At 44.6% G+C, this 25,001-nt stretch overlaps 1 protein-coding gene across 2 annotated transcripts in view; it reads right to left on the bottom strand.

Annotated features, from left to right (window-relative positions):
* RASAL1 (RAS protein activator like 1) overlaps positions 1–25,001 on the bottom strand; it is a 99,425-nt gene that overhangs the window by 2,663 nt on the left and 71,761 nt on the right. Inside the window, exons 9-16 of one of the 2 annotated variants that reach the window (XM_040416660.1) lie at positions 21,521–21,638; positions 21,270–21,420; positions 20,952–21,016; positions 18,694–18,806; positions 16,310–16,502; positions 10,579–10,716; positions 9,962–10,106; positions 7,608–7,780 (exon numbers count right to left, since the gene is read on the bottom strand). In XM_040416660.1, the coding sequence (XP_040272594.1) occupies positions 7,608–7,780; positions 9,962–10,106; positions 10,579–10,716; positions 16,310–16,502; positions 18,694–18,806; positions 20,952–21,016; positions 21,270–21,420; positions 21,521–21,638 (1,096 nt within the window). The remainder of the gene's footprint in view (positions 1–7,607; positions 7,781–9,961; positions 10,107–10,578; positions 10,717–16,309; positions 16,503–18,693; positions 18,807–20,951; positions 21,017–21,269; positions 21,421–21,520; positions 21,639–25,001) is intronic. The other variant, XM_040416663.1, reaches the window with a different exon arrangement.

Below are 25,001 nucleotides of genomic sequence, written 5' to 3'. Positions count from 1 at the left end.
GTAATTTAATGTGGGACACAATTATTTACTAAAACAGTTATGTCAGGAGTGGTGGCATGTCCTTTTTAACTTGTATTTTATGGTATTAGTATTCTCTTGCAGCTGTGGAATGATTAGGATATCTCAGACACCAGTCCCTAGGTGCAACTGCAGCCTTTGCACCTAATATCCTTACACTTCTGAAATGCACACAGTCATGTAATTACAGTTATGAAATAAAACAAAACAAAAAAACTAAACAAATGCAGTACATTCATTATAAACTATAATGTTATTATTACACACAGTGTTGTCACAGAAATGGGATAACACTGATGTCAAAGCTATTAAAAAAAAGACCACAGTGATGTCACCACTGTGACACAGTAGAAACATAGAAACATAGAATGTGTCAGCAGATAAGAACCATTTGGCCCAGGGGCGGACTGAGAACCCTCAGGGCCCCCGGGCAAAATAAATCAAGGGCCCCCTTACAGGCCCCCCCATGTTCTGCTGCAAGCCCCACCCTTGTCCCGCCTCCATGCCCCGCCTCCAGCCACACCCTACACAATCTTTAATAAGATTTCAAAGTTAAAGCGACAAAAAAGGCACCCAGACCACTTCAGCTCATTGATGTGGTCTGGGTACAGTGTCCCTTTTGCAAATCGAGCTGCAATGTTCTAGAGAAACTGCATTGTTTACGTTCCAGCAATAAGTCGGCCTCTAGTCGCTGGCAGCCACCTGAGGGCTTCCTGGAGTAAAACAGACCTTTGGTCCGGTATCTGACGCTGGACGTCCTCACACCCTGCATGATGACCTCCAGGGTCAGATTTTTCCCAATAGGAAAGCATTGATTCAATGCTTTCGTATGGGGTGATCTAATCTCAGCGTCCATTAGTGAGCCTCTGTTAGAAGCAGTGTGGGCATAACTACTGTGAAGGGGGCACATATCTGGGCATAACTACTGTGAAGGGGGCACATATCTGGGCATAACTACTGTGAAAGGGAATGGGGGACTGCTGAAAGGGGTTAATAACTACTGTACAGGGTCTGGGGGCCGGCATCTGGTGTTGTAATGGCAGCGGGGCCCGGTGCAGTCACTGTATTCTATTACACCGGGCCCCGCTCACTGTAATACTAATATCCATATGTGAACAACTTGAAATCCTCTGCGATCCTCTCCCTCTGAGCTCTCTGTACTCACAAACTCAGTAGCAGGCCGGGCGGCAGCGCAACTCACTGACGTCACATGCCTGCTCCTCCTACTTCATTTATAGTGGGAGGAGCAGGCGCTAGTGGGAGGAGCGGCCTGCTACTGAGTTTGTGAGTACAGAGAGCTCAGAGGGAGAGGATCGCAGAGGATTTCAAGTTGTTCACATATGAATATTAGTATTACAGTGAGCGGGGCCCGGTGTAATAGAATACAGTGACTGCATCGGGCCCCGCTGCCATTACCAGGCCAGCATAACATTCGGAATCGGGGTGCTGGGCACAGTGCTCCAGACTAAAAAAAATACCTAGTAGCCATTGGCTCCTGAACTGAAAAATTTAGGAGCCAAATTAAATTTTTAGTCGCCAAATCAAAACTGAATAAAAATTTTGGTATCGTGACAACGCTACGCCGATCAGATTGGCGTAGGGTTGTTTCGATACCAAAGTTTTGATTCGCTTTCGTCACCATAAAAAAGTATTGCGATACTCAATACCGTGCAAAAAAAAAAACACCAAAAAAAGCTGCGTGCATTTTGCATTTTATGAAACGTTCGGCCCATAATAGAACAGTCCTATTTTTGGGGTGACAAGGTGACTAAAAATGGCGAATGCTCACCGCATAGGAGATATTTTTTAATAATTTAATAGTTTGGACTTTTCGGACACAGCGCTATGTAATATGTTTATTTATTGTTTATATATTTTATATGTAAAATTGGGAAAGGGGGGATTTAAACTTAAAGAGGACCTTTCACCTGTATAAACTATGTGAACTGAGTATGCTGCCATATAGAGCGGCGCCCGGGGATCTCACTGCACCTACTAAATATCCCCGGGCACCGCTCCGTTCTCCCGTTATAGGCTCCGGTACCTTTGCTTTTTAAGTTATAGTAGGCGGGTCTTCCCTTGTCCTGTGGGCGTCTCCTTCTCCTAGGCTGCAGCGCTGGCCAATCGCAGCGCACAGCTCACAGCCTGGGAGAAAAAAACCTCCCAGGCTGTGAGCTGTGCGCTGCGATTGGCCAGCGCTGCAGCCTAGGAGAAGGAGACGCCCACAGGACAAGGGAAGACACCGCCTACTATAACTTAAAAAGCAAAGGTACCGGAGCCTATAACGGGAGAACGGAGCGGCGCCCGGGGATAATAGTAGGTGCAGTGAGATCCCCGGGCGCCGCTCTATATGGCAGCATACTCAGTTCACAATGTTTATACAGGTGAAAGGTCCTCTTTAATATTTTAGGGTACTTTCACACTAGCGTTTTTCATTTCCGGCATAGAGTTCCGTCACAGGGGCTCTATACCGGAAAAGATGTCTTCAGGTCAGTCATTTTGACTGATCAGGCAAAAGATAAAACCGCAGCATTCTACGGTTTTATCTCTGGCGAAAAAAACTGAAGATTTGCCTGAATGCCGGATTCAGCATTTTTCCCCTTAGGAATGTATTAATGCCGTATCCGGCATTCAAAATACCGGAATGCCGGATCCATCTTTCCGGTTGAACCGTGCGATTTTCACGCATGGTTGCTAGGATGAAAGTCTATTCACTGTATTACTTTCCCTTATAACAACATGGTTAATAGCGTAGTAGAAGGTCAATATAATAAACATTGGTGGCGCAGTGCGCCCCCCCCAACACCCCAGTATAATAAACATTGGTGGCGCAGTGCGTCCCCCCCCAACATAATAAACATTGGTGGCGCAGTGCGCCCCCCCTCCCTACTATAATAAACATATAAACATTGGTGGCGCAGTGCGCCCCCCCTCCCTAGTATAATAAACATTTAAACATTGGTGGCGCAGTGCCCCCCCCTCCCTAGTATAATAAACATATAAACATTGGTGGCGCAGTGCGCCCCCCCCCCCAACACCCCAGTATAATAAACATTTGTGGCGCAGTGCGTCCCCCCCAACATAATAAACATTGGTGGCGCAGTGCGCCCCCCCCCCTCCCTAGTATAATAAACATATAAACATTGGTGGCGCTGTGCGTCCCCCCCCAACATAATAAACATTGGTGGCGCAGTGCGCCCCCCTCCCTACTATAATAAACATATAAACATTGGTGGCGCAGTGCGTCCCCCCCAACATAATAAACATTGGTGGCGCAGTGCGCCCCCCCTCCCTAGTATAATAAACATATAAACATTGGTGGCGCAGTGCGCCCCCCTCCCTAGTATAATAAATATATAAACATTGGTGGGCAGTGCCAATGAGGGTTAAAAAAATAAATAAAAATTAACTCACCTCCTCCAATTGATCGCGTAGCAGCCGGTCTCCTGTTCTTTCTTCAAGACCTGTCAAAGGACCTGTGGTGACATCACTGTGCTCATCACATGATACATCACATGATCCATCACCATGGTAATGGACCATGTGATGGAGCTCCGTGACGTCACCACAGGTCCTGAAGAAAGAACAGGAGACCGGCAGCTGCGCGATCAATTGGAGGAGGTGAGTTAATTTTTATTTATTTATTTTAACCCTCATTGGCACTTCCCACTGCGCCACCAATGTTTATTATAGGGGGGGGGGGCCGCACTCAATGTTTATTATACTGGGGGGGGCGCCGCACTCAATGTTTATTATACTGGGGGGAGGGCGCCGCACTCAATGTTTATTATACTGGGGGGGCGCACTGCGCCACCAATGAAGATAACTGAGCTGTTAATACAAATACAGGAGGCGGGTGCCGGAATCAAATAGCGGCACCCGACCTCTATGACAGGGAGCTGCGATCAGCGGCAGTTAACCCCTCAGGTGCCGCTCCCTGTCATAGAGGTCGGGTGCCGCTATTTGATTCCGGCACCCGCCTCCTGTAATTGTATTAACAGCTCAGTTATCTTCATTGGTGGCGCAGTGGCCACAGCCCCTCCCCCTGTCCCTCCTCTTATTGGCCGCGACAGCACAGGGGGAGGGAGAGACTCTTCCACTGCGCTGCTGATAAGAAGTGAACATGATAGTTCAGCTTCTGTCTGTGCCCGCCGCTGTATTCAGAGCTGCGGCGCGGCTCTAGTCGCAAATGGAGCCCTGGGGGATAACATTAACACATAATGTTATTCTGCGGCGGGCCCCCATCCCGCCCGGGCCCTCGGACCATGTCCGAAGTGCCCGACCGGTCAGTCCGCCCCTGATTTGGCCCATCTAGTCTGCCCAATATACTGAATACTATGGATAGCCGCTGGCCCTATCTTAGTGAAGGGTATGGTCTGGGAAAACAGGCATTTTCCTCCCAGCGTGTGCTGCTGGGCTGAGTTGCAGCCAGGTGGGGTCAAACACCGGAATGGATTTGATACATATGCAAATTAACCTGAGATGAGTCCTGTCTCTGATTGATCTCAGGAACAGAACTCATCTCAGGTTAATTTGCATATGTATCAAATTGTTTTTTTTACACAATAAAAGCACACAGAGCTATGGGGACTGGGTATTGCGGATGTGCTAGCGGCCATCTAGCAACCCATGTCCTCAGCTTTATACACAAAATCCCAATGACAGGTTCCCTTTAACCTCTTGCGGACACATGACGTACCGGTACGAGGTACCATTTGAACGAATCGCTATGGACCTCGTATGCCCAGTACCGAAGTCCCAGTACAGCAACCCACACTGTATAAAAGTGTCATTGAGTACGTTACCCAGATGCAAGAAAGGATAGAGACAGTGTTAGCTGTTGTTAGGGAGCATATGGAGGCAGCTCAGCAAGCACAAAGTCGGATCTATAATCGGCAGGCCCGGATCTTTAACCCGGGTGATCAAGTTTTGGTTCTGGGACCGACCGTGGACAGTAAGTTCCTGGCTAGGTGGTACGAAGTACTCGAGAAAGTTAGAGAGGTAAATTACAAGGTACACCAGCCAGGGCGGCAAAAGCCGGAGCAGGTTTACCATGTTAGTTTACTAAAACCTTGGAAAGATAGGGAGACCTGTACTGAAGACAGCACGCGGCCGGGTTTTCTAGGGGAAGAGGTTCCGGCCCCTCTGTCTGATGCAAGGGAAGCGGTTGCCACAGTAAAAATTGCTGACAGCCTCTCCTCTAAACAGGCTCAGGAAACCAGGGAGTTCGTTAGTCGGAAGACGTATGTGTTCTCGGACCTCCCTGGACGCACTTCTGCAATCCAGCATGACATTGTCACTGAGCCTCGGGCAAAAGTCCGGTTAAAGCCATACCGGGTACCCGAGGCTCGGCGACAAGCCATCTCGGAGGAAGTGCAGCAAATGCTGTGGCTAGATGTCATTGAGGAGTCTAAAAGTGAGTGGGCCAGTCCTATAGTCTTAATACTGAAGCCAGACGGGACATTACGGTTTTGTAACGATTTTCATAAGCTAAACGAGATTTCTAAATTCGATGCATATCCCATGCCCTGGGTGGATGAGCTAATCAAGAAGTTAGGACAAGCACAGTATTTTTCTGTTTTGGACCTCACGAAAGGGTACTGGCAGGTGCCCTTAATGGAGGCTGCCAAAGAGAAAACTGCCTTCATCACGTCTAAGGGGCTGTATCAGTATAAGGTGTTACCCTTTGGTCTGCATGGCGCCCCCGACACTTTTCAACGTTTAATGGACATTGTGCTTCGTTCACATCGGCGGTACACCTCGGCTTACCTGGATGATATTGTCATTCACTGTACAGACTGGGAAAGTCACCTGCCCAAAGTACAGGCTGTAGTGGACTCCCTTTTGAAGGCTGGACTAACAGCTAACCCAAAGAAATTTGCACTAGGGTTAGAGGAGACTAAATACCTAGGGTATGTCATTGGGCGCGGAGTCATCAAACCCCAAGTAAACAAAATAGAGGCGATACAGAATTGCCCCAACCTGTCACCTCTAGGCAAGTAAAGTAATTCCTCGGGATGGTGGGCTATTACATGAGGTTTGTCCTCCACTTTGCTACGATAGCCGCGCCATTGACAGGGCTCTTGAAGGGACATAGGTCTGTGATGGTTAACTGGGATGATCGGGCGGAAGAGGTGTTCTCCGCTTTGAAGTCAGCCCTGTGTGGGTCCGCGGTTTTGGTGACGCCCGACTTCAAGAGGGAATTTATAGTACAGATGGATCCTCCGAAGTAGGCCTCGGTGCTGTACTGTCCCAGGAGGTCAACGGGGAGGAGCATCCTGTTGTTTTCCTCACCCGTAAGCTCACCCCAGCCGAGACCAAGTACAGTATAGTGGAGAGAGAGTGCCTGGCTATCAAGTGGGCACTCGAGTCTCTACGGTATTATTTGTTGGGGAGAAAATTCCGCTTGGTGACCGACCACTTCCCTCTTAAGTGGATGAGCCAGGCCAAAGACAGAAATGCCCGGGTCACCCGATGGTTCCTTTTCCTACAGAACTTTAAATTTACATTGGAACACAGGGCAGGCCGGTTACAGGGAAACGCGGATGCCCTGTCCCGAGTACATTGGCGAGTGTTTACCCCTCAGGGTTGAACAAAGGGGGGGGATGTGACACAGTGAAGGGTTTGGTCTGGGAAAACAGGCTTTTTCTCCAAGCGTGAGTAGCTGGGCTGATTTGCAGCCAGGTGGGAAACACAATGGAAAGTCCACATAGCAAAATCACCTTGTTGGCAGTTCTATCTCCAGCTGTCCATAGCAGGCTTGTAGGGGGCCTGTTTCCCCTAAACATGGGTCTCAGCCCTCCAGCACGGCACAAGCCTCAGATCCCAGCACACACACCTTGCTGCTGAGCCCAGCTGTCTTTTAAGGACAGCTAGGTGCTGGCAAAACCCGGACCGGCACTTAAAATCCATTCTGGTGTTTAGGCATTGTTACAATGGATCCGCAAAAAAATAAAACGGATGGCATACGGATGTCATCCGTTTTTTTTGCGGATCCGCAATTTGTGGACCGCAAAACACATACGGTCATGTGCATGTAGCCTAAGGCGAAAACGGACAAGAATAGGACATGTTCTATTGTTTTTGTGGGGCTACGGAACTGACATACGGATGCAGATAGCACACGGTGTGCTGACACGATAACAAAATATGTTCGTGTGCATGAGGCATAAGGATAATAAACATCATAATGTGACCTGGTCTTATTTTAGGCGGAACACATTGTACTGTGCATGCAAATAATTTTATTCTTTTACTTTAAGGCTTCATATTACTAGTAAGCTGCAGATGATAGGGCTGCTACATAAAATGAAGAATCTTGGTTGAAATCTTTGGCCTAAATTCATAAACTGTTGGTACATTGTCTTGGCTATTTCATAGGCTGGATAAGAATTCAGGTATTCAACCTCTGCACTTTCCAAATTCCCAAAGAATCTGTACATCTGACTGCTATCGTCATGTACATGTCTTAAAAGAAGATACAGAATATAATCTATTTCCAGCTAGTTGGTGCAAACCATGCCTGGCGTATATATGGACCTCACTTTGTGGTTTCATGTAAACTGTAAACTTGCCAATTACCCTCTTACCTGCCAGTCTGGTGATTTGGAGTAGGATAAGGTCTGGCTGCTCAGCCAAAAGTATCTTTTCTTGAATGTAAAACGAGTAACTAGATTCACAGCCTCAGCTTTGCGCTTGTGCAAGAATCCTTCCTTAATAGTGACTGATGGGTGGAAGAGCGTACGCGATGTATGGCCACATTCTACAAGAGATGTAAAGGAGAATGATTACATGATAACATGGATTCAGCGTAACCACTGGCGAACTGGGAACTTAAAGTGGCCCTGATAAAAAAAGTAAAAGTAAGAGAGAGCACAATAGAATAGTATGTCTGTACAAAATTGACAATAGTGTGAGACAAAATTGGAGGCTCACCTTATGAGGTTGTGCTAAATATAGGCACAACCCTATTGTAGGCTTTCGTATAAAGTCGTTCGCCGAGTATGCTGCCGCAGGATCGATCCTTTGGGATAGAGTTGCCCAGTCTCACAGAAAGGTTTGTGGTCAGATCACTGTAGGGTGCAAAGACACCAAGGACGACTGTAGCTGTGTAAAGGTCTTCTTTATTTGGAGTAATCGCATCAGAGTATACCTACGCGTTTCGGGGATACTCAGGTCCCCTTCATCTTGAACCTGAAGGGGACCTGAGTATCTCCTGAAATGCGTAGTTATACTCTGATGCTATTACTTCAAATAAAGAAGACCTTTACACAGCTGCAGTCGTCCTCTGTGTCTTTGCGCCCTACAGTGATCTGACCACAAACCATGTTGTAGGTGGGTCCAAACTGACAGAAGGTGGGCAACACAAGTAGGCAGGGACAACAGAAGTAGGCAGCCTGCAATACTGTAGTGCAGCGCAAAATACTGCCTCAACAGTAAGAAATATCATAGTGCTGCACAAAATACAGCTGCTCTTACCTTAGTACCTTAGTATTCAACCGTATCACTGTCTTGGGGACAGTTACAGTTGAGTTCAGGAGGGCACCGGTGGCCACCACCCAGGTGCATAAGTACCTGATGCTCCTACAGTAATTAATGCTGACAGCATCCGATCGTTACATATCTGGCTGGTGACCATGAGGAAGGCTCAGCCGCCCCCCCGGCACCAGGAAATTTCCCTGTAAGATCTATAGTCAGTCTGTCCCTGAGCATAACTGATAACTGGAAGTTACAAAAGCTCATATACACACAATTGCATCTTAGCTGTTTTCTACAGAGATAGGGCTCATTCACAGGACTGTATATTTGTGTCCACATTCATTCCGCAATTTTGCGGAAAGGATGTGGACCAATTCATTTCAATGGGGTTGAACCATGTGCTGTCCGCATCTGTACTTCCGTTCCGCGGCCCCGCAAAAAAGTGCAGATAGGAGTAGGCATTTCTATCATAGGGCTGGCTGTTCCGTTCCACAAAATGTGGAACGCACATGGCTGGTATCCGTGTTCTGCAGATCTGCAATTTGCGGAGTGTAAAATAAATATGGTCGTCTGAATGAGCAGTTATAAGAGAGCTTACATAGAGGAGCATTAACCCCTTCCTCTAGTTTCTTTACAACCACATTTACACATAAGGACTGTGAAATGCATGCTAGGCAGATACAGGCCATCATAAAATAGTCTCTGGCTGCTGATGCCCGCTCTCGTAGAATTCACAGTTCCCCATGGGCCTAGAGACTTTTATTGGATTGTTACTGGAACGGCAATAACCCAATTAACATTTTTTTTTATATATGTATATTCTTATATATTATATAAAAAGCACCAATAGGGATTCTTTACTTTAAAGAGAATCTGTGACCAGGATCTTAGACTATTATCTGTAGTACTACATGAGTAGTAGTGCAGATAAGGAGTCCAGATCACTATTGTTTTAATTTTTCAACTGCCTCCATCCTCCTCATGTCAGCACTCAAAGCTGCACTGAAATACATTGACAGGACTGCTGAGCATGCGCATAGGAGTCCTCTCCATTATGTTAGAATGGCACAGCAGTCCTGCTTGTGTATTTAATGAAACTTTGAGAGCTTACATCAGAGAAATGGAGGGGTAGAGCAAAAAAACTAAAAACGATCAGGACTCTTTTGCTACTCATGTATTACTGCAGATAATAATCCAGAAACATGGTGACAAATTCCCTTTATGGGGACACAAAATTAGATTGCCATGTATTGTTCTCTGTCAGCCTGATTGTAAAATGTTCTACAATGGTATTACTGACAAGAAGTCTATTGCAATATAACTATAACTTATAATAATACTAATAATAATAATTAATCTACTGTCACAGAAAAGGAAACAGTGAAGGAGGCAGGAGAGTAAAGGTAAATGTCAGGATGGAAGTGGAATATAATGTTATGGCATGAACAAGAACTGTGCCACATACCAACATCACTTTCCATGTCTATAAGCTTGTCCAAGTAGTCCCGCAAACGCCCAACGCTCTGCTGAATAAGTGGATGTAAAGGAGACATCCATTGTTCTTTTCCATGACCAAGCTGCTGCCCAAGATTCCCAATACTCTGTACGGCCTTAAAGACAGTGCATGTTAATAATGAGCTATGGCTGGCAAGATACCAGTAAAGCTCTGTTCACATCATGTCACAGCCTTCCGTCAAAAAGTATATGTCAGGGGTTGCTCCCACCGTAAGTGTCTGATGTATAGGCGTTCCATGGCACAGTTTGCCCATAGGGTCTCATTGTAATGCTGCATAATATACTGTATGTTATTGTTCTGGACACCTCTCTGTGAAATAGTACAGGCATCTATGCAATTGCATACAGGAGAAAAAGGCGATGCTGATGCATACAGCCTGAGAGGACTCTGAACATCGCTTATATTGAATAACTTTATGATCCTTACTGGAGAAATATACATACTAGTGTGTATGGTGGGCATCAGTGACAGCCATTAGTGACAATAAATTGCGTGCATTGCAGGCAGTGCAAACAACCCCACAGCAGTCGCAAGAGAACCTTGTGATCACGTCTTGTGACGAATACCTTAGCGAGCAGGAGTAAGGTGCGAGCGGTGCGTGGATCTGCGTGATGTTCCCGTAAGTGGAACAGTTTAGGAGTGAGGATGGCTGGTGCAAAGAAGCGTAAGAAAAGGAAACCACTGATGGCCGCATACTTCACATCCTGTTTTCAAGCAGAGAATATTATTGCATTTTATCCAATATAGTGTCCTCCCATCCACTACACTATATCCCATGTATTCTTATAGGACATCTCTGAGGAAACCATTGAGTTCCCACTTATGAGTTTGGAAGGAGTATTTACGCAGGAAGATCAGGTTCGCACACTGCTGTTCTGCCTGCCTGCTTATGTTGCAGATTACGCAGGGTTTTTCCATGCAGATTCTAGTGCAGAAAAACCACAGCATAATACAATACCAGCAAAGTGTATGAGATTTCACAAATCTCATGTGCACTTTGCTTTTTCCTTCCATGAGGCATTGGAGTATAGATCTGAGGTCCAAATTAGCAGTGTCTTTTTTTTTTTTTTTTCAGTAATTGGGGGGAGAAGACCAGGGCTGCTAATAAAGGAATCTGTAAAGCTATGTCACACATTATAACGGTGTGTCATCCACAGATCCCCCATAACAGTGTGTCATCCACAAGATCCTACATAACAGTGTGTCATCCACAAGATCCTACATAACAGTGTGTCATCCACAGATCCCCCATAACAGTGTGTCATCCACAGATCCCCCATAACAGTGTGTCATCCACAGATCCCCCATAACAGTGTGTCATCCACAGATCCTCCATAACAGTGTGTCATCCACAGATCCCCCATAACAGTGTGTCATCCACAGATCCTACATAACAGTGTGTCATCCACAGATCCCCATAACAGTGTGTCATCCACAGATCCTACATAACAGTGTGTCATCCACAGATCCCCCATAACAGTGTGTCATCCACAGATCCTACATAACAGTGTGTCATCCACAGATCCCCCATAACAGTGTGTCATCCACAGATCCTACATTACAGTGTGTCATCCACAGATCCCCCATAACAGTGTCATCCACAGATCCCCCATAACAGTGTGTCATCTACAGATCCTACATAACAGTGTGTCATCCACAGATCCTACATAACAGTGTGTCATCCACAGATCCTACATAACAGTGTGTAATCAACAGATCCCCCATAACAGTGTCATCCACAGATCCCCCATAACAGTGTGTCATCCACAGATCCCCCATAACAGTGTCATCCACAGATCCCCCATAACAGTGTCATCCACAGATCCCCCATAACAGTGTGTCATCTACAGATCCTACATAACAGTGTGTCATCCACAGATCCTACATAACAGTGTGTCATCCACAGATCCTACATAACAGTGTGTCATCCACAGATCCCCCATAACAGTGTGTCATCCACAGATCCTACATAACAGTGCGTCCTTCGCAGATCCCCCATAACAGTGCGTCCTTCACAGATCCCCCATAACAGTGTCATCCACAGGTCCCCCATAATAGTGCGTCCTCCACAGATCCCCCATAACAGTGCGTCCTCCACAGATCCCCCATAACAGTGTCATTCACAGATCCTCCATAACAGTGTGTCATCCACAGATCCTACATAACAGTGTGTCATCCACAGATCCCCCATAACAGTGTGTCATCCACAGATCCCCCATAACAGTGTCATCCACAGGTCCCCCATAATAGTGCGTCCTCCACAGATCCCCCATAACAGTGCGTCCTCCACAGATCCCCCATAACAGTGTCATTCACAGATCCTCCATAACAGTGTGTCATCCACAGATCCTACATAACAGTGTGTCATCCACAGATCCCCCATAACAGTGTGTCATCCACAGATCCTACATAACAGTGTGTCATCCACAGATCCTACATAACAGTGTGTCATCCACAGATCCCCCATCACAGTGTGTCATCCACAGATCCTACATAACAGTGCGTCTTTCACAGATCCCCCATAACAGTGTCATCCACAGGTCCCCCATAATAGTGCGTCCTCCACAGATCCCCCATAACAGTGCGTCCTCCACAGATCCCCCATAACAGTGTCATTCACAGATCCTCCATAACAGTGTGTCATCCACAGATCCCCCATAACAGTGTGTCATCCACAGATCCCCCATAACAGTGCGTCCTTCACAGATCCCCCATAACAGTGTCATCCACAGGTCCCCCATAATAGTGCGTCCTCCACAGATCCCCCATAACAGTGCGTCCTCCACAGATCCCCCATAACAGTGTCATTCACAGATCCTCCATAACAGTGTGTCATCCACAGATCCTCCATAACAGTGTGTCATCCACAGATCCTACATAACAGTGTGTCATCCACAGATCCCCCATAACAGTGTGTCATCCACAGATCCTACATAACAGTGTGTCATCCACAAATCCCCCATCACAGTGTGTCATCCACAGATCCTACTTAACAGCGTGTCATCCACAGGTCCCCCATAACATTGCGTCATCCGCAGATCCCCCATAACAGTGTCATCCGTAGATCCTCCTTAACAGTGTATCATCCACAGATCCCCATAACAGTGTGTCATCCACAGATCCCCATAATAGTGTCATCCACAGTTCCTCATAACAGTGTCATCCACAGATCTCCCATAACAGTGTCATCCACAGATCCCCCATAACAGTGCGTCCTTCGCAGATCCCCCATAACAGTGCGTCCTTCACAGATCCCCCATAACAGTGTCATCCACAGGTCCCCCATAATAGTGCGTCCTCCACAGATCCCCCATAACAGTGCGTCCTCCACAGATCCCCCATAACAGTGTCATTCACAGATCCCCCATAACAGTGTGTCATCCACAGATCCCCATAACAGTGTGTCATCCACAGATCCCCCATAACAGTGTGTCATCCACAGATCCCCCATAACAGTGTGTCATCCACAGATCCCCCATAACAGTGTGTCATCCACAGATCCTCCATAACAGTGTGTCATCCACAGATCCCCCATAACAGTGTGTCATCCACAGATCCTACATAACAGTGTGTCATCCACAGATCCCCATAACAGTGTGTCATCCACAGATCCCACATAACAGTGTGTCATCCACAGATCCCCCATAACAGTGTGTCATCCACAGATCCTACATAACAGTGTGTCATCCACAGATCCCCCATAACAGTGTGTCATCCACAGATCCTACATTACAGTGTGTCATCCACAGATCCCCCATAACAGTGTGTCATCTACAGATCCTACATAACAGTGTGTCATCCACAGATCCCCCATAACAGTGTGTCATCCACAGATCCTACATAACAGTGTGTCATCCACAGATCCCCCATAACAGTGTCATCCACAGATCCCCCATAACAGTGTATCATCCACAGATCCCCCATAACAGTGTCATCCACAGATCCCCCATAACAGTGTCATCCACAGATCCCCCATAACAGTGTGTTATCTACAGATCCTACATAACAGTGTGTCATCCACAGATCCCCCATAACAGTGTGTCATCCACAGATCCTACATAACAGTGTGTCATCCACAGATCCCCCATAACAGTGTCATCCACAGATCCCCCATAACAGTGTGTCATCCACAGATCCTACATAACAGTGCGTCCTTCGCAGATCCCCCATAACAGTGCGTCCTTCACAGATCCCCCATAACAGTGTCATCCACAGGTCCCCCATAATAGTGCGTCCTCCACAGATCCCCCATAACAGTGCGTCCTCCACAGATCCCCCATAACAGTGTCATTCACAGATCCTCCATAACAGTGTGTCATCCACAGATCCTACATAACAGTGTGTCATCCATAGATCCCCCATAACAGTGTGTCATCCACAGATCCCCCATAACAGTGTCATACACAGGTCCCCCATAATAGTGCGTCCTCCACAGATCCCCCATAACAGTGCGTCCTCCACAGATCCCCCATAACAGTGTCATTCACAGATCCTCCATAACAGTGTGTCATCCACAGATCCTCCATAACAGTGTGTCATCCACAGATCCTACATAACAGTGTGTCATCCACAGATCCCCCATAACAGTGTGTCATCCACAGATCCTCCATAACAGTGTGTCATCCACAGATCCTACATAACAGTGTGTCATCCACAGATCCCCCATAACAGTGTGTCATCCACAGATCCTACATAACAGTGTGTCATCCACAGATCCCCCATCACAGTGTGTCATCCACAGATCCTACTTAACAGCGTGTCATCCACAGGTCCCCCATAACATTGCGTCATCCGCAGATCCCCCATAACAGTGTCATCCGCAGATCCTCCTTAACAGTGTATCATCCACAGATCCCCATAACATTGTGTCATCCACAGATCCCCATAATAGTGTCATCCACAGTTCCTCATAACAGTGTCATCCACAGATCTCCCATAACAGTGTCATCCACAGATCCCCCATAACAGTGTCATCCACAGATCCCCCATAACAGTGCGTCCTTCGCAGATCCCCCATAACAGTGCGTCCTCCACAGATCCCCCATAACAGTGTCATTCACAGATCCCCCATAACAGTGTGTCATCCACAGATCCCCCATAACAGTGTGTCATCCACAGATCCCCCATAACAGTGTGTCATCCACAGATCCCCCATAACAGTGTCATCCATTGATCCCCCATAACAGTGTCATCCACAGGTCCCCCATAACAGTGTGTCATCCACAGATCCCCCATAACAGTGTGTCATCCACAGATCCCCCATAACAGTGTGTCATCCACAGATCCCCCATAACAGTGTGCATTATCTTCATTCACTGCATGGAATTGTGATCATCTATTATCAGAACACTATTAGCATAATTGAGGATGACCATGCATGCACATTGTGCTCTCCATTAACTTCAGGGGCCCGGATGGGACAGCCCCTTTTTTTTCTGCTTATAAACTGCACCATGAAAAAAAATGAAGTGCCCTGGACATTCTTTATGCGGGTTCCATGTCCAGATTTCCCTTTGAAACTGGGCATTAATGAAAATCCACAGCAAAACGTGTGTTATAAAATGCATCAGAAAAAAACACATCCAAAAAAAAACTGATGCAGATTCTGCATTAGGTTTTTTTAAGCACAGAAAATACTATGCGTGAACGTACCCAAAGAGGCTGCAGGATCAGCAGCTTACAGTGAAAAGGCTAAAGAGAGATAACCTCTGTCTGTGCTTACAAAGTGCTGTCAGACTTCTGGTCCAATATTTCAGGATTTGGGGCCCCACTTTCAATTTTGCCCAGGGACACACTTTGTCTAAAACCGGCCCTGATCAAAGGACAACTCCCTTAGGCTAAGTTCACACGAACGTGTGTTATCCGTGGCCGTATTGCGGCCCGCAAATCGCATCCGCAATACACGGCCACAGTTCCGTGTGAATTCCGCATCACGGATGCGGACCCATTCACTTCAATGGGTCCGCTAATCCGGAATCGCAGAACGGCCGCACGGGACGGGACCCCTCGGAAGCACTACGGAGTGCCTCTTGGGGTTACGTCCCGTTCTTCCGTTCCGCAAAAAGATAGAACAAGTCCTATCTTTTAGTGGAACGGCCGGATCGCGGACCCATTAAAGTGAATGGGTCCGCGATCCGATGCGGCTGACCTACGGCCGGCGATCGAGCATTGCGGCCCGCTATTTGCGGGCCGCTTCACAGGCACGGGTCACACACGTTCGTGTGAACTCGGCCTTAATCCAACCTGGCTATCTGTGTATTTATGTAATGCTATTTATAATAATATTGTCATTCTCACCTGGTTGGCTGGTCCTGGAAAGCGTTCCTCGACCCGCTTATGTAGCTGCTTGAAGCAAAGACGCATACCTGGTGGGCACTGTTCACCTGAGCCCAGGATGGCATCAATAATGTCACTCAGGTAACCTCTCAGAGATTCAACACTGCTTTCTCGTATTTGCTGCTCAGAAACTGAGCCCTTGAAGGAGATACGTCTGCAAAGAAGTGGCAACAAATTTTCATTATAAATTAGATGGTACACAATAAATATCCTGACCCCTGGTGGTGGGTAGCGGAAAGGTTAATGCTGTGTAGCTGTAGTACAGTGGTTACTCACCTCTCCAGGTTCCAGAGATACCTTGTCTGTAACTTTGTGTTTCTTTCCTGCACTATAGAGAGGGGACAGAGAGAACTGTGTATCTGTTCGGCTGCACAGTTCTCTCTATAATCAGGTGGACTAATTCAAACGCAAAAAATTGCTAACTTTTGCACAAGTAAGCCAAAAATGTTGCAAAAGCTTGATTGTATGACTCTATTCTGGAGTGCAGGTCTTGCTAAATTCCCCTCAGAATTTTTGCATGTATTACCAAAGTATTCTCACCTAGAAATACTTCAAGTAGGGGTAGAATACAGTGCCTCAGAGAGGCACACATCGTGCCTACAGTTAGAAGCAGTAGTGTAACCAGATCTGTAATCGGTTCCATTACTTTAAACTACCCAGAAAAAAAAGTAATAAGGAAGTCCAACATGGGAGCAAGTTGACCAGGGAATACAGGTGCAAGCTGGGCAATCAATTAATAGGTACCCCTTTTCACTGCTATCTGCTAATTTAGAAAGCAGCTATACTATAAGACAGCATGGCATCTGGGAGAATATGGGACACCATGCACTGTGTAGTAAGGCCTCTTTCACACTACCGTTTTTTTTTTTTCCGTTTTGCGGTCCGTTTTTTGCGGTCCGTATACGGTCCGTATACGGAACCATTCATTTCAATGGTTCCGCAAAAAAACGGAATGTGTTCCGTATGCATTCCGTTTCCGTATTTCCGTTTTTCCGTTCCGTTGAAAGATAGAACATGTCCTATATTTGGCCGCAAATCACGTTCCGTGGCTCCATTAAAGTCAATGGGTCCGCAAAAAAACGGAACACATACAGAAATGCATCCGTATGTCTTCCGTATCCGTTCCGTTTTTTCTGAACCATCTATTGAAAATGTTATGCCCAGCCCAATTTTTTCTATGTAATTACTGTATACTGTATATGCCATATGGAAAAACGGAACGGAAAAACGGAACCGAAACGGAAACACAACGGAAACAAAAAAACGGAAAAACGGATCCGTGAAAAACGGAACGCAAAACACTGAAATCGACATACTGTAGTGTGAAAGAGGCCTAAAGCTAATAAATTATCATAATAGACCCAGAGGCAGGCTCACTTTAAAACTACAGGCAAATGAATAATAACTGAACTGAAAAGGTCATAGCAAAAACTCAGACGCAAAGTTACATTAGTCATTATTCACACACAGTGTGTGTGCTGTCACTACATTCACTAGAATCACAGTATATAGCTCTGTGATGCATGTGCAGTGACCCAGTGGATCACTGCTAAAGCTTAAAAGTTTGCCAAAAGTCAATGTTGTTCCAATGTTGTTCCAAATGTTTGTGTATGGATAACAAACAGTTAACACTGGCAGTTTTAGTTAGGTTGCTGTGGAGACCGGCTGGCCCATCCTCTTCTGGTTAGTGAGAGTGTCAAGTCAGAGAAGCTAGAGACCAGACCTACACGTGTGAGCTCCTGCTGAGTAGGCCCAAAGGGAAGCCTCATCCAGGAAAACACCATTCCTGAGACTGAAAAGTTGTCAAAAATGACCTATTATTTAAATCAAGTTAAACGTATTGCAAAATCCCGGTGACAGGTTCCTTTTAATTTGTCACTAGGCCTAATAATAGGTGCCACTTCTTGACCTGTTCAGATCACTTTTCTGCAGTCATCTTATCATTACAGTCAGGATTAGAATGACAGATATCACCTACATATAGATAACACAGGTTCCACCATTAACAATAGGTGATATCACAGCTTATCTACTCCCTCCTGACCTCTGCACACGTCACAGAGCATGCCTAGAAAAATCTCCCATGGAAATCAATTAGATCCTGTTCATTGTGTCCATAGACTATGGTGGCTGCTGTAAAGTATATCCTAAATGCAAAACAACAGCTCAGGCCTCCATAACCATGTTCAGGAAATAGAATTTAAAAAAATGTACAATCCGAAACTAAAAAAAAATTAGAAAAAAGGATAGATACGTGTTGCTATCTGGTTTTGATTGGCAGAATTTTTTTTTTATAGGCGACACATTCCCTTTAATGAAAACAATAAAATAGTAAAGCCTCTTACCTACTGCGGTTGTGATCAATCTTGCAGGGGTCAAGCTCAACATACTTCTTTTCCTCAAAGATTCTACAAATAATAGGCCGTAGTACTTCATGAAGGAATGGCATTCCCACTATCTGACAGAAGAAAGATACACTGTGGGTCTCATTCTCCTACTAATATCCTGCTTTCTGCATAAAAATACCACATACATAATTATTAGACGTTAAAACTACCCTTTGTAAATAAATCTACCCAATGGCGTCAATGGCTTTCGGACGCCGACTAATGAAACTCCATAATAAATTAAAAGCTAATATGGAAGCATTGAGGACTATAATGAGCATAGACTGAGATCACCAACAGCTATTTCTTTTGACCTCACCAAAAACATGCACAACTGCTGCAGCCAAGTTTGCATCATGTATTTTCAAGGGCCAGAGTGGAATAAGCCACAGCCAGACACCTCAAGTATCGGCTGAGCTCCCTTCAGAACAAAGGATTGGGCATGTTGAAATTCAACATATCTAACCCTTGGTTTCACACTAGATGGTATTCAGGTCCTGCTGGAATCGGTGGGTTCAGCCGTCCTTACGAAATCTGCATGGCCACTTTCAGTACTAGCCAAGAAGATTTAAAGTGGCCATAGAAATAACAACTAACATAATTCTGAAAGCTTTGATGGTTTTTAATGATAAATGATATGTTCACAGTTCAAATATCAGTTCAGAGCAGTGAAGATCAGCTCCATCGGTCACCACACTCAATTAACCACACACCAAGGGCAGGGACGTTTTAATTGGCAGGTTGCATAACTCATGCCCACAAACTGTCCTGGATCTTGAGGGATGGTTGGTTGAAAGGATGAAGCATGTCCCTGTTTCAACTGTATCTGTGTCCTGAGGATGCAGATACCGTTGAATACAATGGTGAAGCAAAGAATCTGTTCATCGGGGGAATGGGGCTAGGTGAGCAGTGCTTTTTCATTTTGTAAAAACTACGGTGGCAGAACTATAGGTGCATTAAAGGGCCATACGTACTGTGGTCATACTTACTGTGGACATACCTACTGCAAGGGAGCACTAAGGCAGCATTCTGTTATGAAGGGTGAACCAAGGGGGAAGTAACTTCTGTGTGGGGTACTAAGGGGGCATTCTGTGTGAAGGCATTAAAAAGGCTTAACTACTGTGTGGGGCACACTCATGACATTTTTGCAATGGGCCATCAATGTATTAAAAGGGCCCAACTGTAGGGTGTTAGTAGTAATGCTACAACTGCAGAGTTCACTTCATGCACCACAATAAAAAAAGTGATATCTGATTTTACATTGGAAAATTGTTAAATTGTGCTAAATACATACATTCTCATGTATACCCCTTTTTAACAAATAAGCATTTTTACATTTTAGGTGATATTGGAAATGACTTTGCCTTCAAAATAAATATATGGGGTTATATTTTATTTACTCTATATGCATATGGTTCTAGAAGAATTTTAATTTCTGTCATGTCAAAGATCCATTATCAGAGCAAACTGATGTATTAAGAAACAATATGACTAAGGCTGGGTTCACACACGTTTTTGCCATCCGTTTAACGTATACAAAAAACGTATACTTTAACGGATGCCTCAGACTGATGCCATACAGTGGCAATCGTTCACCATAATGTTCCATTGTAAAAAAAACAAAAAATGTATATGTTAACGTATACGTTTTTTTACTGGACTCTGTAGGATACAAAACCGTGGTGTGCTGCGCTTTTGTATCTTTTTTTTTTTTTTTTTTTTTTACAACATGTCCATTAAACGGATAGCAAAAATGTAATGTGAACCCACCCTAAACTGTAATAATTTGATAACCCATTACAGTATTTGGGGCAGCACTGTAATGGAAATGCTATGCTAAAATATGTGAACAGATTTGTGAAAAAAATGTCATCCTGTTGACATGCAAGATGCAAACAGGTCAATAATATGATGATTTCAGACACCTGATATATGACCATCTATGGGTTTGTATTACAGCTACAACACCTGAACCCATTAGGTTCTACTCAACCATCTCTAGGTCACCTTATGGTATCAGCTCAGCAAAACCATGTGGGGTTCAGTGCTGCAGCCGCAATATGGGTTATAAAACTACAACTGTCCCTAAATTACATCAATCAGAAACTAGCCATAGTCTTACAATAGCAAGAAGCCAACAACGGCAAAAAGACAGAAAGAAAGGCAGCTTGAGAATATGAAAGTTTTAGAGGAGAATAAGTGAGGTTCCACATTACCTTCATATACTGCTCCATTGATTTGGAAGCAAGTGAGTTTGAACGGAAAAGAGTATTTGGATCACCTATAAAGGACATGAAGAGGAGTGTTTAAACAATGCTTGGCATAAAATAAGCTTGGCATCCTTTTTTTTTTAAATCTCTCGTAGGACAGTGGGAGGTATTTCAAATGTTTCTCAAGGTCTTAATGTCCCAGAAACCCATCTGACTGCATGCTTGTCAAGGTGGATGCATGTATTAGAGCTAGAGAAAGATGATATATGGGATGACTGGAGAGTGTGATAACATAAGGGGGATATCTGACTAAGGTGACCTCACCAGTTCGATTCACCTCTCGCATATTCAGTTTATCAAGGAAGGTTACTGCCAGCCCCTGGCCTAGAAAAATTTTCACCAGCTTCACAGCCACTTCTTGTCGGCTCTCCGCTGAGCACATCTCCTCCAGAAGATCCAGAATACTAGAGTCTCCCTGTGTTAAATTAATAATAAAAACACATTGACACGTCCTCTGTGAACCCACGGAAGATACAAATCCTCTATGAATTATTGAACAGCGGTAAGCATCCCACCTGGTCAGGGGATTGAACTGACTCCACAAGGAGCTGGATGAGGTTCTGATAATGAACAGAAGGTAGGATTCGCTCCTCAGACAGGTTAACTTTGACACGTAAGGATCCAAGCTTACCTCTGAAAGTCAGAACAACAATGTGATACCAGCCCAAATTGACTGAGCAGAGACATACATTCACATTTACACAAAGCCATGTTGCTAACGATGCCACTTAAAAGCTGTGTGCCTGTTATGTGCATATTGTATATACTGTAAAATACGTTTATAGCATTATGAAATGTATTATTTTTTGGCAGCAGTCATGGCCGCAAGAGTTGGCATCCCTTACATTTTTCCAGAAAATGAAGTATTTCTCCCAGAAAATTACTACAATCACGCATGTTTTGTTATACACATTATTATTTCCTTTGTGTGTATTAGAACACAAAAAAAAATGATAAAAAAGGCAAGTTGGACATAATTTTACACAAAGCTCCAAAAATGGGCCAGACACAATTGTTGGCACCTTTTCAAAATTGTGGGTAAACAACTGTTTCAAGCATGTGATGCTCGTTCAAACTCACCTGTGGCAATATAAAAATCACACCCGAAACCAGATAAAAAGGGGAGAAGTTGACTCGATCTTTGTATTGTGTGTCTGTGTGTACCACACTAAGCATGGAGAACAGAAAGAGGAGAAGAGAACTGTCTGAGGAGTTGAGAACCAAAATTTTGGAAAAATATTCACAATCTCAAGGTTACAAGTCTATCTCCAGAGATCTTGATGTTCCTTTGTCCATGGTGCGCAACATAAAGCATACATTTTACAACTGATGGAACTGTAGCTTATCTCTCTGGACGTGGAAGGAAGAGAAAAATTGATGAAAGGTTGCAAGTCCGGATGGTGGATAAGCAACCCCAATCAAGTTCCAAAGAATTCAAGGCTCAGGGTGCATCAGTGTCAGCGTGAACTATCAACATTTGAATGGAATGAAATGCTATGGCAGGAGAGCCAGGAGGACTCCACTGCTGACACTGAGACATAAAAAAGCTAGACTGCAGTTTGTCAAAATCTACGTGAGTAAGCCAAAAACGTGATGAGACCAAAATAGAGGTTTTTTGTAAAGCACATCATCCTACTATTTACTGAAAATGGAATGAGGCCAGAAAAGAACACAGTACCTACAGTCAAATATGGTGGAGGTTCAAAGATTTCTTGGGGTTGTTTTGCTGCCTCTGACACTGGGAGCGTCCTAGGTCATGGGTCTTCCAGATGGACAATGACCCCAAACATACTTCAAGAAGCACCCAGAAATGGATGGGAACAAAGCACCGGAGGGTTCTGAAATGGACAGCAATGAGTCCGGATCTAAATCTCTTTGAACATCTGTGGAGAGATCTTAAAATTGCTGTTGGGAGAAGGCATCCTTCAAATATGAGAGACCTGGAGCAGTTTGCGTGAAATGTTATCATTTTTTACCTTTTTTTTTCTCATTTTTTTTGTGTTTTTCCAATACACACAAAGAGAAACAAACATGTATATAACAAAACATGTGTAATTGCAATAATTTTCTTGGAGAAATACTTAATTTTTTGCAAAAATTTCAGAGGTGCCAACACTTGTGGCCATGACTTGTAGGTCTGCAGGGCATTTGTCCTGAGTGCTGAATGTGGGGGGTGGAGGTTATGTCCCTGGCACCAGCAACAATTATAAAAATAATACTAGGAATATATTCTGTTATCAGCGGACTCTGTTTTGTCCTAGTTCACACATAAGGGCGGGTTTACATATTGCTGTTTTGTTGCTTTTAAAGAACACATAAAAAAAAAAAAAATTTTTACCATGACTACATTTTTTACTGTTGAAACAAGATAAATCAATGTGGTTATTGCCTATTAGGTTATTACAGGTGAAACACGTTGATTTAACATATTAGAAAAACACTTTCACAATAATGTTTTTTATGCATTTTTACAAAGCAACACAACAGTAGCGTGTGAACCCAGCCTTGGGGTATGTTCACACATAGCACATATGCCAAGGATTTTCGTGTGGCAACTCCACAGCATTGTACAGTACCAGCAAAGTGGATGAGAGCTTAACAGATCTCTTCCACACATAAATTGACCTGCGGTGTGGTCAATTGTAGTATGTGCATTTTTGCTGTGGATCTCCACCGCAGATTTCACCGTGTGCAAAGCAGTGTGGTTTATGCAGATTTTCCATGTGTTTTTTGCTGCGTTTCCACACCCAATTCTGCTTGCGTTACTTGCAGATTTTGAGGCAGATTTGCCCCAGATCTCACCTTTTGCATTGCAAACTGCACTGAAGATCCATACAAACAACTGATATGTTGTAGATTTCAAAATCTGCACCGCAGGTCAATTTCCACACTGTGTATAGGATATTTTAAAAATTTTATCTACTCAGCTGGTACTGTATTATGCTGTGAAAAATTGAAAGTCGACTGATGGTAAGTAATACATGCCGTGCGCATTTACCCTTAGGCTCCTTTCACATGTCAGTTTTTGGTCAGTGAGTTCCATCAGTAATTGTGGGCCAAAACCAGGTATGGAGCCTCCACAGACATACGGTATAAGGCCTCATGCACACGGCCGGAAGTATTTTGCGGTCTGTAAAAAAAAAAAAGTATGACATCCGTGTGCATTCCGTATTTTGCGGAACTGAACAGCTGGCCCCTAACAGAACAGTACTATCCTTGTCCGCAATGCGGACAATAATAGGACATATTCTATTTTTTTTTTGCGGAACAGAAATACGGACATACGGAAGCGGAATGCACACGGAGTAACTTCAGTTTTTTTGCGGATCCGTTGAAATGAATGGTTCGGTATACGGTCCGCAAAAAAAGTGGGACGGACACTGAAAGAAAATACGTCTGTGTGCATAAGGCCTAATGGAGAGATTTCCTACTGCTCTGTGTTTTTAGGCCATACAATGTGTGAAAGTGGCCTTAGTGCTTTGGTCAGTGTTTGGTCAGTGATTTCGGTCAGTGATTATGAACCAAAACGAGGTGCAGGTCAAAAACACAGAAAAGGAGAAAATCTCTTCATTATACATTATGTCTGTGCAGGCTTCACTCAAGGTTTTGGCTTACAATCACTAATGTGTGAACTAGGCCTTACGTAGTGGAGGCGAGTGGTGCTTGGGGCACGTAAGGCTGATGGCTGGGAAGCGAACTTAGAGGCATGTGAGCTTACACAGAAATATATATGCGTTATTATTTTATGTATGTGGCCATGGAAATTGTGGGAAATACAGATGTAGCAATCGTCATCTTGATTCAGTGGTAACAAACTTGTAATTGACCTTTTTAATGGCTTTTGTGATGTGATCTCACAATCAAGTTTAGAAATGCTTCATCTGTGTTTTTGTTCTGATTCATAATAAATGTAATTTGGGGCACATTTATTAAGACCGGCGTTTTAGAAGCCGCTCTCAATAAGCCCCTGCGCTGGCACCGGCCTCTCCATAGCTT

Source organism: Bufo bufo, chromosome 2, assembly GCF_905171765.1.
Source record: "Bufo bufo chromosome 2, aBufBuf1.1, whole genome shotgun sequence".
NCBI classification, from domain to species: Eukaryota; Metazoa; Chordata; class Amphibia; order Anura; family Bufonidae; genus Bufo; species Bufo bufo.
The sequence above is the reverse complement of the archived record's forward strand: the minus strand, read 5'-3'. Positions and strand labels throughout refer to the sequence as shown.